At 44.5% G+C, this 15,748-nt stretch overlaps 1 protein-coding gene across 1 annotated transcript in view; it reads right to left on the bottom strand.

Annotated features, from left to right (window-relative positions):
- Positions 1–15,748, bottom strand: part of SORCS3 (sortilin related VPS10 domain containing receptor 3) — a 770,211-nt gene that overhangs the window by 194,791 nt on the left and 559,672 nt on the right. The window contains exon 7 of the mRNA XM_069754246.1: positions 11,220–11,338. Within this exon, the coding sequence (XP_069610347.1) occupies positions 11,220–11,338 (119 nt within the window). The remainder of the gene's footprint in view (positions 1–11,219; positions 11,339–15,748) is intronic.

Raw genomic sequence — 15,748 nt, 5'->3', positions numbered from 1 at the left:
TTACTGAGCCACCATGCTGCCCTATATATAGCAGTGTTGACCACTGAGCCAACATGCTGCCCTATATATAGCACAGTGCTAATTACTGAGCCACCATGCTGCCCTATATATAACACAGTGTTGACCACTGAGCCACCATGCTGCCCTATATATAGCACAGTGTTGACCACTGAGCCACCATGCTGCCCTATATATAGCAGTGTTGACCACTGAGCCACCATGCTGCCCTATATATAGCACAGTGCTAACCACTGAGCCACCATGCTGCCCTATATATAGCACAGGGTTGACCACTGAGCCACCATGCTGCCCTATATATAGCACAGTGCTAACCACTGAGCCACCATGCTGCCCTATATATAGCACAGTGCTAACCACTGAGCCACCATGCTGCCCTATATATAGCACAGTGCTAACCACTGAGCCACCATGCTGCCCTATATATAGCACAGTGCTAACCACTGAGCCACAGTGCTGCCCTACTTATAGCACAGTGCTAACCACTGAGCCACCATGCTGCCCTATATATAGCACAGTGCTAACCACTGAGCCACAGTGCTGCCCTACTTATAGCACAGTTCCTGACCACTGAGCCACCATGCTGCCCTATATATAGCACAGTGCTAACCAATGAGCCACCATGCTGCCCTATATATAGCACAGTTCCTGACCACTGAGCCACCATGCTGCCATATATATAGCACAGTGCTAACTACTGAGCCACCATGTTGCCCTATATATAGCACAGTGTTGACCACTGAGCCACCATGCTGCCCTATATATAGCACAGTGCTAATTACTGAGCCACCATGCTGCCCTATATATAGCAGTGTTGACCACTGAGCCAACATGCTGCCCTATATATAGCACAGTGCTAATTACTGAGCCACCATGCTGCCCTATATATAACACAGTGTTGACCACTGAGCCACCATGCTGCCCTATATATAGCACAGTGTTGACCACTGAGCCACCATGCTGCCCTATATATAGCACAGTGCTAATTGCTGAGCCACCATGCTGCCCTATATATAGCACAGTGCTAATTACTGAGCCACCATGCTGCCCTATATATAGCAGTGTTGACCACTGAGCCACCATGCTGCCCTATATATAGCACAGTGTTGACCACTGAGCCACCATGCTGCCCTATATATAGCACAGTGCTAACCACTGAGCCACCATGCTGCCCTATATATAGCAGTGTTGACCACTGAGCCACCATGCCACCCTATATATAGCACAGTGTTGACAACTGAGCCACCATGCTGCCCTATATATAGCACAGGGTTGACCACTGTGCCACCATGCTGCCCTATATATAGCACAGTGCTAACCACTGAGCCACCATGCTGCCCTATATATAGCACAGTGCTAACCACTGAGCCACCATGCTGCCCTATAGATAGCACAGGGTTGACCACTGAGCCACCATGCTGCCCTATAAATAGCACAGGGTTGACCACTGAGCCACCATGCTGCCCTATATATAGCACAGTGCTAACCACTGAGCCACCATGCTGCCCTATATATAGCACAGTGCTAACCACTGAGCCACCATGCTGCCCTATAGATAGCACAGGGTTGACCACTGAGCCACCATGCTGCCCTATATATAGCACAGGGTTGACCACTGAGCCACCATGCTGCCCTATATATAGCACAGTGCTAACCACTGAGCCACCATGCTGCCCTATATATAGCACAGTGCTAACTGCTGAGCCACCATGCTGCCCTATATATAGCACAGTGCTAACCACTGAGCCACCATGCTGCCCTATATATAGCACAGGGTTGACCACTGAGCCACCATGCTGCCCTATATATAGCACAGTGCTAACCACTGAGCCACCATGCTGCCCTATATATAGCACAGTGCTAACTGCTGAGCCACCATGCTGCCCTATATATAGCACAGTGCTAACCACTGAGCCACCATGCTGCCCTATATATAGCACAGTGTGGACCACTGAGCCACCATGCTGCCCTATATATAGCACAGTGCTGCCTTAAGAAATTTCAAGATTCCAATTTTCGTCTTAATTGATTACTGTTATCGCTTTGATATTGCTGACTGCTGTTCAGTTCACAAATCTTTTTAGGAAACTTCTTAAAAATGTTTTTGCTTTAGTATATTTCATATTTTCTTCCATATTTTTCATTTAAATACATGTTATTACTTTTCCACAGGATATCTGCTGATCGCTGGGTAGTCCCACCCGTGAGACGTGTTCTGTGCAGTGACGGGTCCCACTTCTCTGTCTGCGTCTGATGGAGGAGGCTGGGTTTGGTGACTCCAGGAGGACGTTACCCCCTGGCCGCATTGTGCCCCCTGTACAGATGGTGGAGGAGGATAATGCTATGGGATGTTATCAGGGGGCGGCCTCGGACCCCCAGCTCCAGTGATGGGAAATCTTAATCTTCAGCACAAGGTATGGTGGACAATTGAAGCTTCAGCTTTGTGGGAACAGTTTGGGGAAGACCCTTATCTGCCCCCCATGACTGTGCCCAGTGCACAGAGTCCATACAGACACGGAGCGGGAAACATGAGCACAGGCCTCAGCCTCATCCAACACTTGAGATTGTGAGCCCGGACCCCCAACATCAGGGTCTGACCCAACAACTGCTCTTCTGGATAAAGGGGTAAAAAATTCCCACAGACGCCTCCAAAATCTTGGAGAAATTCTCCCCAGAAGAAAGGAGCCGTTATATCTGCAGAGGAGACGACTCCATATTACTGTGTATGGATGGAGGATGGAGGCCAGAGAAGCCCCCGGAGGTGAAAGGTGGAGGGGGGCACATACTTTTATCCATATGGTCCTTAAAGGCAAATAAAAGGGAGTGCAACATAAAATATTCAAAAAAGCAACAAAACCCCATAAGAACTAGATATGTACAAAAAATGTTAAAAGAGGAATCCTAGAGTGATGCGCTGAGGTCTCCATGTGCACGCCCAAGATCTTGGAGGACATTTGTGAATCATCTCAGAGCGATTACACCCCAGGGACTGCTTAGCTCCAAAGTCACTTCTAAATTGGGCTGCTTCCATCTGCATTTTTTGGGGCACATTATTATTCAAAAGTCTGAGCCCCTGGAAGATCCCTAGATATTTCATTGTCATTCTGAGCTTAATTGCACCGCAGTCTTGTTTACAGTTGTTTTTACTTTTTCATCTTTATCTTTCTTTCGTTTTTTTATCAGATTTTTTATTTATTTTCTGACCAATTATTATTAGACTCATCACTTATTTTCACTTGTGTTTTTCTTTTTTCTTTTTTTTTCCTTTTACTATTATTATCATCATCAGGCTCCTCACTTATTTCTCTTGAAAATTTCCAGGAGGTGTGAGAAGAAAACATATCAAATGACTATTGACTTGTGGTGCGAAACAAAACCCACCCAGCGGGGTCCGATCTCATTTCCTCTGGTTTTGAAAGACATGAATATTAAGCGGCAAAATGAACAATGCGAGCTCGGGAAAACCAATTATCACTGGGTATCACACCTCCACGACATGAAACCAAACAGGGACGTCGTTTTGCTGTTGTCACCTACCAAACCGTAATGATTTGTCACAAAAAGTAAGGAACGCTGTCTGGAGAGACGTCCTAATTATTCAGTCAATCATTAGTCCGAGCGTTGTGGCGCCGGGATGGAAGTAGCTGCCTTATAATTGCTTCTGTGGGCAGATGATACATGTATGTGTGAAAGTCGGGGTGTAAACTTGCATGTACTGCAACAAACAACGATGACTTAAGGCCACCATACAATAACTGACAGCTATCTCCCATGACTTCCCAACGCACGTTTGCGCGTGGCTTGACCAAGCTCTTGTGCGCCCTATAAAAGAGCCACTACGATGGATTATCTCCAGCGAACAAAAGGGTAAACTATCGGAAATCCAATATGCCGGACCCTATCTCCCTGGACATCATCTGTTGGAGGAAGGTCCCATAAAAATCAAACTGTTGGCTGATCCCATCACTATCGGCAGGTTCATCTGGGTAATGAGGACCTTAAGGACGATACATGACATGTTATTGGTTATTTACGGGATGAGCATTCTTGTTTATTCTTGTTTATTAGTTTATTTTTCTCTTTTTCTCCTCCCTGATTTCCGAGAACCATTCCTTTTTTTTAGGTTTTCCTTGACATGACCTTTCGAAGTTATGTCTTACGAAATCTTCGGAGTTCAGCAGATTTACTGGAATTCGCCACAAAACTCTATTAGAATTGAATTTGTTATTTTTGTGTTGAAAGTGTATTATTATGTTCTGAGGTCTCTCCAAAGCCCACGGCATAGTCAATGTAGGTGAAAAAGAAATATAAAAAATATATATATACTCACCTGGCGCTCATATGTCCTGCTCTGGTCCAGTCATCTTTTTTCAGTCTGGTTTTCAGTGGCATCTTTGGAAACTCACACAATGTTGTTGGGTCTCCAAAATGGCAGGTGCTACCAAAGACTGGAGGGTCTTATTCATATTTTTACTGATTTTAGGAGTTTTGTCTTGTTGCTCTGTATCTGTGTATCCTCAGGCTTGTCTATAGTCTTATTTACCTTGAAAAAAGTCCAATAATTTTAATTAGCTCAGTTACCATCTGTAGCCTGAATGTGTCCATGCCCATGCTGACTTTTCCTGACTGTCCAGTCATGACCCCTCTGCTCTCCAAATGCTGCAAATCACCCCCTGTAATATCTTCATCTCTGAGGCACTGTTCCCAGGTCTGTGGCGCCTGAAAACCTGGAGGACAGACAGACCAGTAATGCTGATGCTCAGGCCAGCACCCCAGAGAGACTTGGAGAAACCCTGATTACCCTGGAAAATACAGCTGGAGGATTGTGACCCTCATTTCCCAGGCATTTATCCCATTACTGGACTGTATCCATGTTCTTGGACTATTTTATCCTCTGTGTGGTGGATTGTTTTATGGACCTATTGGTTTGCATGTAATAAAGGTTCTTGGGACTGTTCACTCATCTCTTGTGCTATTGATTGCCAGCAGCCAAGGCCAGGGAAAGAACAGGGCAGAATAGTCAGTGGCCAAGGCCAGGAAACAACTGGGCAGAATAGTCAGCAGCCAAGACTAGGAAAAGAACTGGGCAGAATAGTCAGCAGCCAAGACCAGGAAAAGAACGGGGCAGAATAATCAATGGCCGAGGCCAGGAAAGAACCGGGCAGAATAGTCAGCAGCCAAGACTAGGAAAAGAACTGGGCAGAATAGTCAGCGGCCAAGGCCAGGAAAGAACCGGGCAGAATAGGCAGCGGCCAAGGCCAGGAAAAGAACTGGGCAGAATAGTCAATTGCCGAGGTCAGGAAAGAATTGGGCAGAATAGTCAGCGGCCAAGGCCAGGAAAAGAACTGGGCAGAATAGTCAATGGCCAAGGCTAGGAAAAGAACTGGGCAGAATAGTCAATGGCCGAGGTCAGGAAAGAATTGGGCAGAATAGTCAGCGGCCAAGGCTAGGAAAAGAACTAGGCAGAATAGTCAATGGCCGAGGTCAGGAAAAGAACAGGGCAGAATAGTCAGTGGCCGAGGTCAGGAAAAGAACAGGGCAGAATAGTCAGTGGCCAAGACCAGGAAAAGAACGGGGCAGAATAGTCAGTGGCCAAGACCAGGAGAAGAACTGGGGAGAATAGTCAATGGCCAAGGCCAGGAAAGAACTGGGCAGAATAGTCAGTGGCCAAGACCAGGAAAAGAACGGGGCAGAATAGTCAGTGGTCGAGGTCAGGAAAAGAACGGGGCAGAATAGTCAGCCGCCAAGACCAGGAAAAGAACGGGGCAGAATAGTCAGAGGCCAAGACCAGGAAAAGAACTGGGCAGAATAGCTAGCGGCCGAGGCCAGGGAAAGAACGGAGCACAATAGTCAGCGGCCAATGCCAGTCATTAAAATGCATGTCATTAAAATCCTTGCTTTTTCTATGCACAAGAGTCCAGTGGGCGGTCCTACTTATTCATACATGGAAGCCTGTAAATAACAGATTAGGACTGCCTACTCGACTCCTCAGCACAGAAAGACTGGGGAAGTTAATGAATAAATAAGTTATCCTGTATATTTTCGCAACATAGTGTCTTGTGTTGTGAATTCTGTGGCAGAGCTCCCTCCTGTGGTCACAAGTGGTACTTCGGCTGATTCTCTCTGTGAGCTTCCGTTGGTGGAGGAAAGTGGTACTGCGGCTTCTGAGTTTCCTTCCTCAGGTGATGTGGTGAAGTCGTTAGGTGCTGCTCTATTTAAATCCACCTAGTGCTTTGATCCTGGCCTCCAGTCAATGTTCTAGTATTGGACCTGTTTCCTCCTGGATCGTTCCTGTGGCCTGCTGCTCTGCATAGCTAAGTTCTGCTTTGCTATTTTGTTTGCTGTTTTTTTCTGTCCAGCTTGTCTATTTGTTTTTTCCTGCTTGCTGGAAGCTCTGGGACGCAGAGGGTGTACCTCCGTGCCGTTAGTTCGGTACGGAGGGTCTTTTTGCCCCCTTTGCGTGGTTTTTGTAGGGTTTTGTGTTGACCGCAAAGTTACCTTTCCTATCCTCGCTCTGTTCAGAAAGTCGGGCCTCACTTTGCTAAATCTATTTCATCGTTACGTTTGTCTTTTCATCTTAACTCACAGTCATTATATGTGGGGGCTGCCTTTTCCTTTGGGGTATTTCTCTGAGGCAAGGTAGGCTTATTTTCTATCTTCAGGCTAGCTAGTTTCTCAGGCTGTGCCGAGTTGCATAGGGAGCGTTAGGCGCAATCCACGGCTGCCTCTAGTGTGGTTGGAGAGGATTAGGGATTGCGGTCAGCAGAGTTCCCACGTCTCAGAGCTCGTTCAATGTTTTTGGGTTATTGTCAGGTCACTGTATGTGCTCTGACCTCTATGTCCATTGTGGTACTGAATTACCTTATCATAACAGTCTTGTCTCAATGGGCCCTAAAGGTTATGAAGCGGACCACCTTTGAAAAAACAACTCGTTGATTCATTTTCTTTGGGGATAGTTTATCTCTTTATTTTTTTTTATCAATAATATAGATCTTAAGGCTCGCCAGATTTGGTGAACCGTCTAAGCTTTAGGTCAGGGTGAGCACGCGGACCTCGAACGTCGATGCAGCCAGCAAAAAGGCACGTGGCAGTGAGGACTGTAAAGGATCACCGGGAAGCTCAGGAGCAGTAGGACAGATGAAGTACAAAACACAAACAGCACAAATGATGGCGGACCATTAACTCAGGACTAGGAGTCTTAATCTTAAGTTTCTGGTGTGTGTCAATGGTTGTTATATAGGTCTATGGTGATGATATCTTCGATCATGGAAAACCCAACGTGGAGCACAACAGAGGGCAGCGGACCAAAGAGAAGGGAGCGAAGCCAGATGTGGAATAGTAGATTTGGCTTCTTCCTAGTGGTGGATGTTGGAGTAAAGTGCATTGTGTCCAATTTATCCCAATCCAACACTGGGAAGAACAAATTGGTTGCCTAATTAATGGTGCCTGAAAATTCACCTTCCAATCATCATAACTTTTCAAAAATGCAAAAAAAATTATTAATGAGCCAACTGGAACAGTAGTAAAGATCTATGACTTAAAGGGAGTGAATACTTATGCACTGCCCTATTTTGTGTTAGCGAATTGGAATAAATGTAAATATTTGATTGCATTGTTACATTTTAGCACTAAAACGTCTTCACATTAGCAGCATAAAAAGCCTCATTACAGGTTATGCGGAGGAGGGGGTGAATATATTTTCCTAGGCACCGAATATTTAGCATAAGGATATTGCCTGCCACGGAGTTTGGCCACTATTTCATCCGTCTTTATTTAGCCTCCCCCCCTCTTGTGATCTCCTGCGCTCCAGAAATGAGAAACTCTCCTCGGAATCCATTCACTTCCCCCCCTGTTAAATGTTTCTATGAAAATTTGGGCTTCATTGCAGCAATTTCCTGGGAATATAACGGCGGCAATTACTTTTGACTGCAGCGAAATCCGGATGAAAGGGAACGTGCGCCGTGGTGTAAGCGGAGGGGATGGAAGGTCACGTCATGTTTCATCTCTGGGTTTTTGCACTTTGATCACTGCGGCTCCCGAGCCGAGAATCGATGTTTTGAAAAATAATAAATATTCCACAGCACAGTGAAAAAATATTTCTAAAAATGAACAAAAAAAAAACAAACAGTTTATAAAATAAAATCTAGGTTCATTTATTTTTTACCCCACATAATTGACCTTTTTCTATCTTTTTGTTGCACTTAACTTTTATTTTTATTATGCAACAGATTTACATTATGGGAAGGAAGTCATTAAATCATTGCAGACCAAATATTATAAAAATTATATTGGGGGTCTTGTTTCTGCAATCCACCACAGTCCATCATTAAAGGAGTCATTCATTAGTAGAAAATGGAGGCCCCTTCCTACAAACAGCACCGATCCAGTCCTTTGGTTGTGTCTTTTATCGCAGGAAAATAAATTATATATGACTGAGTTGCAGTACCAGGCACAACCTGTAGACAGGGGTGGTGCTGTTTTTTTTTTTTTTTTTTTGCAATGATAAGATTGCAATGAGAGAATTAATTTGTGACAATTCAATCACATGGCACTTTAAGAGACTGAGCACCTCTGGGGTGGGATCATCTATCTATTGGAGGTGGATATCTAGCATCAGATTGGCTATGAATTGTGTTCATTTTTACAAACAAACTTGCGTTTCTTTAAAATGAGATATATTTCAAACTTCACCCTTTTTATGCTGAGTGAGGCCCCAAATAGCCAGAAACCCCGCTTGTGAATAAACATTAGCATGAATCCCCATCACAAGTGATTCTAATAGAGACTATGGAGCTAGTGCCCTGCCAGGACCTTCCACCTTAATGAAATCATCAGGGATGAACTACAGAGTTACATATCTCTGCTCGCAGTTTCTGGAGTAAAAGTTGCAATTTCTGTTCATTTCTTTCTGAAAAATGTTCACTCTATCCCCGAGAAAGGATAAGGGCTTGATGAAAGGAAGGCATTAACACCAAAAGAAAGGGGCATGAGGTCAGGCTGAGAAGAAGTCCGGGAGAACAGACTGTAGACCTCCCAAATATTGAGTTTAGCAAGCACATTTTGTTCTCAGATAAGTAGACAATGATGAGGTGGAAGGAAAAATAACAGAACTTTGCTGTAAAATACTTTCACAAGAGTATAATAGAGACATAAGACAAAAGATAATATAATAAAAAAAACCTCAAAAACAAAAATTGCATCATTCTAATCCTCGGGGGTGGGATTATAGTATTGTTTATTATTCTAATATCTTACTATTACCAGCATGAACCGACAGATAAGAGATGATTGTAGAGCTCATCATAGTTCGCCTTCAAGTCCAAACTGGAAAACAGGCTTAATTCCATTTCCCCTTCCCACAGTGGACTCGGGAGCGCAGGATCGTCATCCCAGGTGCCAAAGTTACTTCATGGACAATGAGACAACTCACCCGGAAAGTTAAAAATCAGCTAAAATGAATCTCCATAAAACGGTGACAACCCGAGATCCAGTCAACGTTAATAATCATGACTTTACAAAAAAAAACAAAGTCAACATCACAACAATAGGTCTATGCTGGTCAGAAATTTGCAGCTCCATTTTACTTGCTTCTGACCTGGTCATTACCTCTCCCTATAAAACCCGGCCAGACCTTCTCTGTCTTGCCAGTGAAAGCTTTGCTTCCTAGCTCCTTGGAGACGATGTGGTGAGTTGGAGATCGTTGTTGCTACTGGAGATTGTTGCGTGCTGTTTTTGTGTGTAGGCTTTTCCTCATTGTCCTATTCCCATGTGGTTTCAATCCTTCCTTATAAACATCTCTACCTTTGGTGTATGATTGCTGCTCATGTTATCCCTGTCTTTGTGTATTGTTTGCCTTATACTTCTGTCCCATGCCTCGCGGGGTGAGACACGGTACAGATCAGGTGATAATAGGAGCACAGTAAGATCGGAGACTTGGGCCTGTCTAACTTCGAGTGTAACCCCGGGACGAGGAAAGTTATGGTCCCACTTCCAGGGACAGTTTGAGGCCAACCTTCCTTGCCGAAGACCATCGCATCATGACACATCCAACACCACTGTCCAAACTCAAATCCAACACACAAATTTCCATCCCATATTCTACACCTAAATCTGTATTCAGCATCTATATGCAAAACCTATATTTTACTACCATATCCAACGCTAAAATGTAACATTTATATCCTACATTGAAATCCAACACGCATATCCAATATCTAGGTCCTACACCAATATCCAACACAATTATCCAAAACTCATATCCATCACATTATATCATACACCAAAATCCAATATCAATATCCAATAGCCATGTCCTACACCTACAGAAATCTGTATCCAACATCCATATCTAACACCTTTATCCAATACAAAAACGTAACACCCATATCTTACTTATAAATCCAACCCACATATCCAATATCGACATCCTACACAATTATGCAAAACTCATATCCAACATTTTCAGGAGCCAGATGCTAAATCCATATCTATCACACTCCATATCTACGGTTGCAGCTCCAGCATCCAGTGATAATAATATATACTCATATATGTATAGTGGTCATTGTGGCATGGAGCATTATTATTGGATATGGTTGTAGGATATGGATGCTGGATATCGGTCGGTGTAGGATACAGGTGTTAGATATGAATTTTACATTTGGATGTTGGATACATCTTTGTTCGGAATGAGAAACATATTTCTGACATTGGACTATGTAAGTTATAAACTGGCGAGATATACATATATATTTACTTTTTAAAGTAACGAAGATCTTTTTCTGCATTCTCCGGGCTGTAAATTGTGGCGTTTATAGCTGGGAAAACAACATTCAAAAATGCAAAAACTGTGAAAATGAAGCCTGAGCACGTTGCCTTCTCCAAGTGGCCGTGTTTACGGGTGGAGGGGGCAGCGTGGTGCGGAGGAGACCTCCCCGCTGAACCTTTTCTTAGGAATGAAAGAACGTGAATTCATCCAGCAAAGCTGAATAAAGCGTTTTTCTTCCTCCATAACCCCACGTCTTCCCTCCGCGCCATGTTCCCTCCCACAGTCGTATCGACGAAGATGAAGAAACATCATACTCCAAAAATGTTCTGCTCTGGTGACTCCAGAAGTCTTGCGGAGGGACAGGGAGTCTTTGAGTTTGGAGAAATCACTTTATAACGGGCGATTTAATGCTGTCCCTGTGTTCTGCTCTTACCTGGATGAAGACGTATTCGTCTTGTACCACCAAGGAATTGGTATCGATAAAGCGGGAGAAAGGGCCGCTCCTCGTCGTCTCCGCACACTCTTGGATCCTGCAGGTTATATAATGAGCGTCTGTCAAAAAAGGGGGAAAAGGCAAAGAATGATCAGTGAAAACGCAGACTATTCATTGAGGTATGTATATTCATAGAACGGCCAAAGACATTCATCGAGGGTACGTCGGACGTGGACCATTCCAGTAGAGCGCTGTAGAAGACCTGGCTACAGAGGAAGCAGCAGCACCCAGACATTGGATCTTCATGAGATCCATGGGCCCTATTTTAATGGAATCCATCCATTATTTTTGCCAATTTGTTGACAGTGGTATAATATGAGGCACGTGATAGTTCGAGAAGCCGTCAAAAGAGTTTTCCAAGGTGGAAAAAAACTGTGGTCAAAAAGAGACAATGGCGAAAAATTGCAAGAGTATCAACACTTAACTGATTAATCCCCCATCACTCATGTGCTACCTCTCCGGTGGTCCCTGATGGCTCCTTTTTACTCCTCTGTCTTGCCGTCTACCCTGTAATCTCCGCAGCAGGGGATTTATTCACCTTTTTTTGGCTATCTACTTCCACTGAGCAATTTTTTGTTACCGTTTTAGAAAGCCCTTACAAATATGTTTGTATCCAAATATTGCGTTTTCTTATTTCTCAAATGCATCTTCAATGAAAAAATGACTCTACTTTGCAAACAGACCTTTGCATAATATATTTTGCCGTTTTGTGTATACAGCTCCTTTGTGTCTCTGCGGTAACAGGCTACAAGGACACCCAGTGTAGTCTGGTCCTGCCGTCACACTCTTTGCCATCTTTGCCTTGATTCTTGCTTTGGAAGGAGTAAGAGACAGATAGAAGCAAGTGTGATGGCAGGATCAGACTACAAGCTTGTAGTCTGTTACCATGGAGACGCACAGCTCTGCAGAGGAAATTCTCAATGAAGGCAACTTTTATTCTTCTTCATTTTTGTTATATTATATGCTTTAACTCAAAACAAACCATCAATTAGTCAGTGACCAGGCTGCAATCGCCTCATGTCTCGTGACTATTGACTAGATGTCGTTACCTGATTGAAGAACACGATTTTTAATTAATTTGTATATTGCCTTTTTAGTAATGATGAACAATGAAGCTTTTACACCATGTACAATACTGATTTACAGATGTATACGGGCTACAGAGGTGAGATTGATATGACGAGCACATAAGGCTCCATAATACAGGACTGTAACCCCCCCCCCCCCATGTGCACAAGACCCCCATGCCACCCAATGTCACTAAACTATTCTGCAAAGTTTTGGAAAATAATTGCTCCTTAGTTTTTTTTTGGAGGGGATCTGGAACAGTTTGAGCAGAGTTCTATGACAACAAGAAGGTGCATTATCTCTGTATTCTTCCTTTAGCTCCTCGCTCCCCGATTGTAGACAACACGAAGCAGCAGAACATCAAGCTAATCCTTCGTAGACAATAACGATGAAATGTCTGGATGAATTAAAGATTTTAATAACTCACCAGTGCCTGCAACGCAATTAATTGGCCTCACATGGACAATATCAGTAAACTGCCGTAGGCAGAAAACACCTGGACGTGGCTGTTATGTTGTCTTGAACAATTACAAGTGAAATGCAGCGAAGGCCGACATATGAAGGAGCCAGACCCAAGGAGAAACTTCAGCCATACATCGTCCTCAAGGTGGGGTTCAAGGTACAGTTAGAAAAGTTCAGTTTGGGCAAAACTCAATGAGACAAATGAATCGTAACTTCCCCCAGAACCATATCGGAAGGCTTTACTTTTTGCAACGGTTGCCTCAATTCTCGCAAGTGCAAGACTTCTTAAATATGAGTTCACATACAGTTGGGCTTCACCTTCAAGGTGAGCAAAGGAGTGGATGTCAGAGGAGTTCTGCCCTACACAGGCTGCCTCCTTCTGAGGCGCAAGATCCCGGTAGCCGGAACACCGAGGGAGCAACAGTCCTTTATGCCTTGCTCTGGAGGTAAAGGTAAGAGACTTGTGTCCTCATTCTTCACCGCGCCTCTTACCATCCACCATCTACACTCTGGGAAGCCCTGGGGATACACTTCACCTGTGGGAAGGTATACCATCTAGCTGCCATAACATCACCCCAGCGGACGCCTTAGCAGCGTCGGTCACCCTGACCGAATACCCCAGGTGGCGTCACGAACATATCCCTTTAAAGACCTTTCCCCCCTTTAACTCGGACGTCCCAAGGGCCACGGACCGGGTCAGCCACCGTGACATCCCCCTGAGAACCGAAGGACCCGGTACCGAGTACCCCACTGTCCTTGGGGGCGATCTAACTGCGTAGCTGATGTCCAGCTCCATGTCTGGGAACGTCCAGAGCGCTGAGCTGATGAGCTGCACTGGAGCCGTCACATTCGATCAATGCCTGTAGGATGCACTGATTACTGTGCTGCTGGTGATCAATAATCATGGGAGTGGTGATACATGTTATTGGTGGGGGAGGGGATACGAAGCTGGATGGATTTGATATGTGCACATCTGCAGTGCAGTATCTTAGTTTAACACTCTGCAATATTCCATCTCCATAACTTTCCTTTATGATCCTCCAGACGTCGGAAGCTTTCACATCTAGAATTGGTTTTAGCGCTGCAGTAATCCCAGCTTTGTCTTCATGGTTTTAGAACAATTCATATGTTTCCTCCAGATTAGACCCTGGTTTGTGATTAAATATCTCTTTTAAAGAGCTGACTTTACATTGAGCCGATGTAGGTCTGTGACACTATGCGATAAAGTAAAAAGCGGCGCATGAAGTTGTAAATAGATCAGAGTTAGCATAAAATGGATATTCCCGAGAGATCAGTGATGAGAATCAAATTTTTAGAAATTTGCTCAACCTGGTGAATTCAAGCAATTGTGATTCGATTCACACAGAAAAAATGTCCGCTGTCATTACACACATTGCAGAAGATTGTATCAGACAGAAAAAGCTCAGATAATCTCAGATGTGACCGCACGGGCTTCCCCATCATCATGTGTCATCGTATAGAACAGCCAATGAAGAAGAACCATCAGAGCCTGTATAAAAGCTGAGGCAGGGAATGCAGCTGCTGCTTTAGGAGGAATCTGGATAGTGAGAGGACGTCACAGCTCACACTTTAGCTGTAGAGATCAGAAGATATAACACTGCAACTCTTTTGGGGCGAAGAGATGATTATACTAAAGTAGTGCCTCATATATAGTGTCCAGATCATGTACAGGTCACATATTATATCCCTTGGAGAGTTTTACTCTATCTGGTAGGCATTAGGCAGCATTCACACAGACCATGCAGATTTGGAACAGACGCATGCAGTTTTTAATGCTTTCCACAGGTTGCACAGCACAAAAGCAAACTCATAAACATAAGTGCCTTGTCCAGTCACTATCTAAACAGAAAAGACTCTGGCTACTCATATAAGGCTGAGCTAGACCCAGCTATTGTCCATAGCAACCACAGACACTCACAGTTTGGCACTCACAGCCTGAGATTCTTCTCAGAGAGGGATTATGGCTTGTCTCTCTCTTTTGAGCTCCAAAACACATCCAGTCTGGTCAGCCTCCCCAGCAGACCGACTTAGATGAACACCTAGCTTGTTTATATGCAGAGCCAGCCAGATGTAGGAGTCAAAACCTGCAGCTAGGATTTAAGCCTAGCCTACCTGGCATTTCTACACCCCATATACTATAGAACATGAGTAATACCACTGCCACATACATGTGGTTTACCTCTGAAGGTCCCCCACGGTAGAGGTACAGTATATGACAGGGGTCCCCAACCTTTCTTACCTTGAGAGCCACATTCTGCTATGAAAGTTGGGCGAGAGCCACATTGTAGTACAGTGAATGAGAATTGCTTGGTGGGAATACAACATAGGTCCCCTTTTTCCCTTGCTATAAGAAGTGACTGATTTGATATTCTAAGTCAGACAGGTAAAAAGTGCACATAGTAACATAGCACATATAGGACCACACTGCATATAAGAAATGTAAGTAAGGGGCACCGCCGTGCAAGTAATGGTGGACACCACAGAGGTACCCTCCATATACTCCATTTACATACAAATCTATCTTCAGAATTCTTCTGGTCCCTCCTAATGTTTTCTAGAGACATAATCTAAAGCTGATTGGCCCCAATGCAAAATAGTAGCAGCCGACTCCTCACTGCCATCACCAGCCATTAGCATCTTCTTCACCCTCTCTACAATACAGGTCTCTTTCCGTGTCTCTTTCTAGAAGCTGCCGCACGTGGGGCAGGCGCAGCTCCGTGTCCTTCTGTCTCGGCCTCTGACAGGATCCCACCCCTGTCAGGGACCAAATACCTGAGCGAAGCTCAGCCGGCAACTCCCTAACTTCCTCCCCAGGCAACGAGTTTTACCTAAGTGTGGGGAGTGCCCTAATAAATAGGAGCAGAGCTCCCCCTGGTGGACTGGAGTGTGAAATGTGTTGCATGCCTGTGATACCTGGA

The sequence above is a fragment of the Ranitomeya imitator genome, chromosome 2 (assembly GCF_032444005.1).
Source record: "Ranitomeya imitator isolate aRanImi1 chromosome 2, aRanImi1.pri, whole genome shotgun sequence".
Classification (NCBI taxonomy): Eukaryota; Metazoa; Chordata; class Amphibia; order Anura; family Dendrobatidae; genus Ranitomeya; species Ranitomeya imitator.
This window is presented reverse-complemented; position numbering and strand designations above follow the sequence as displayed.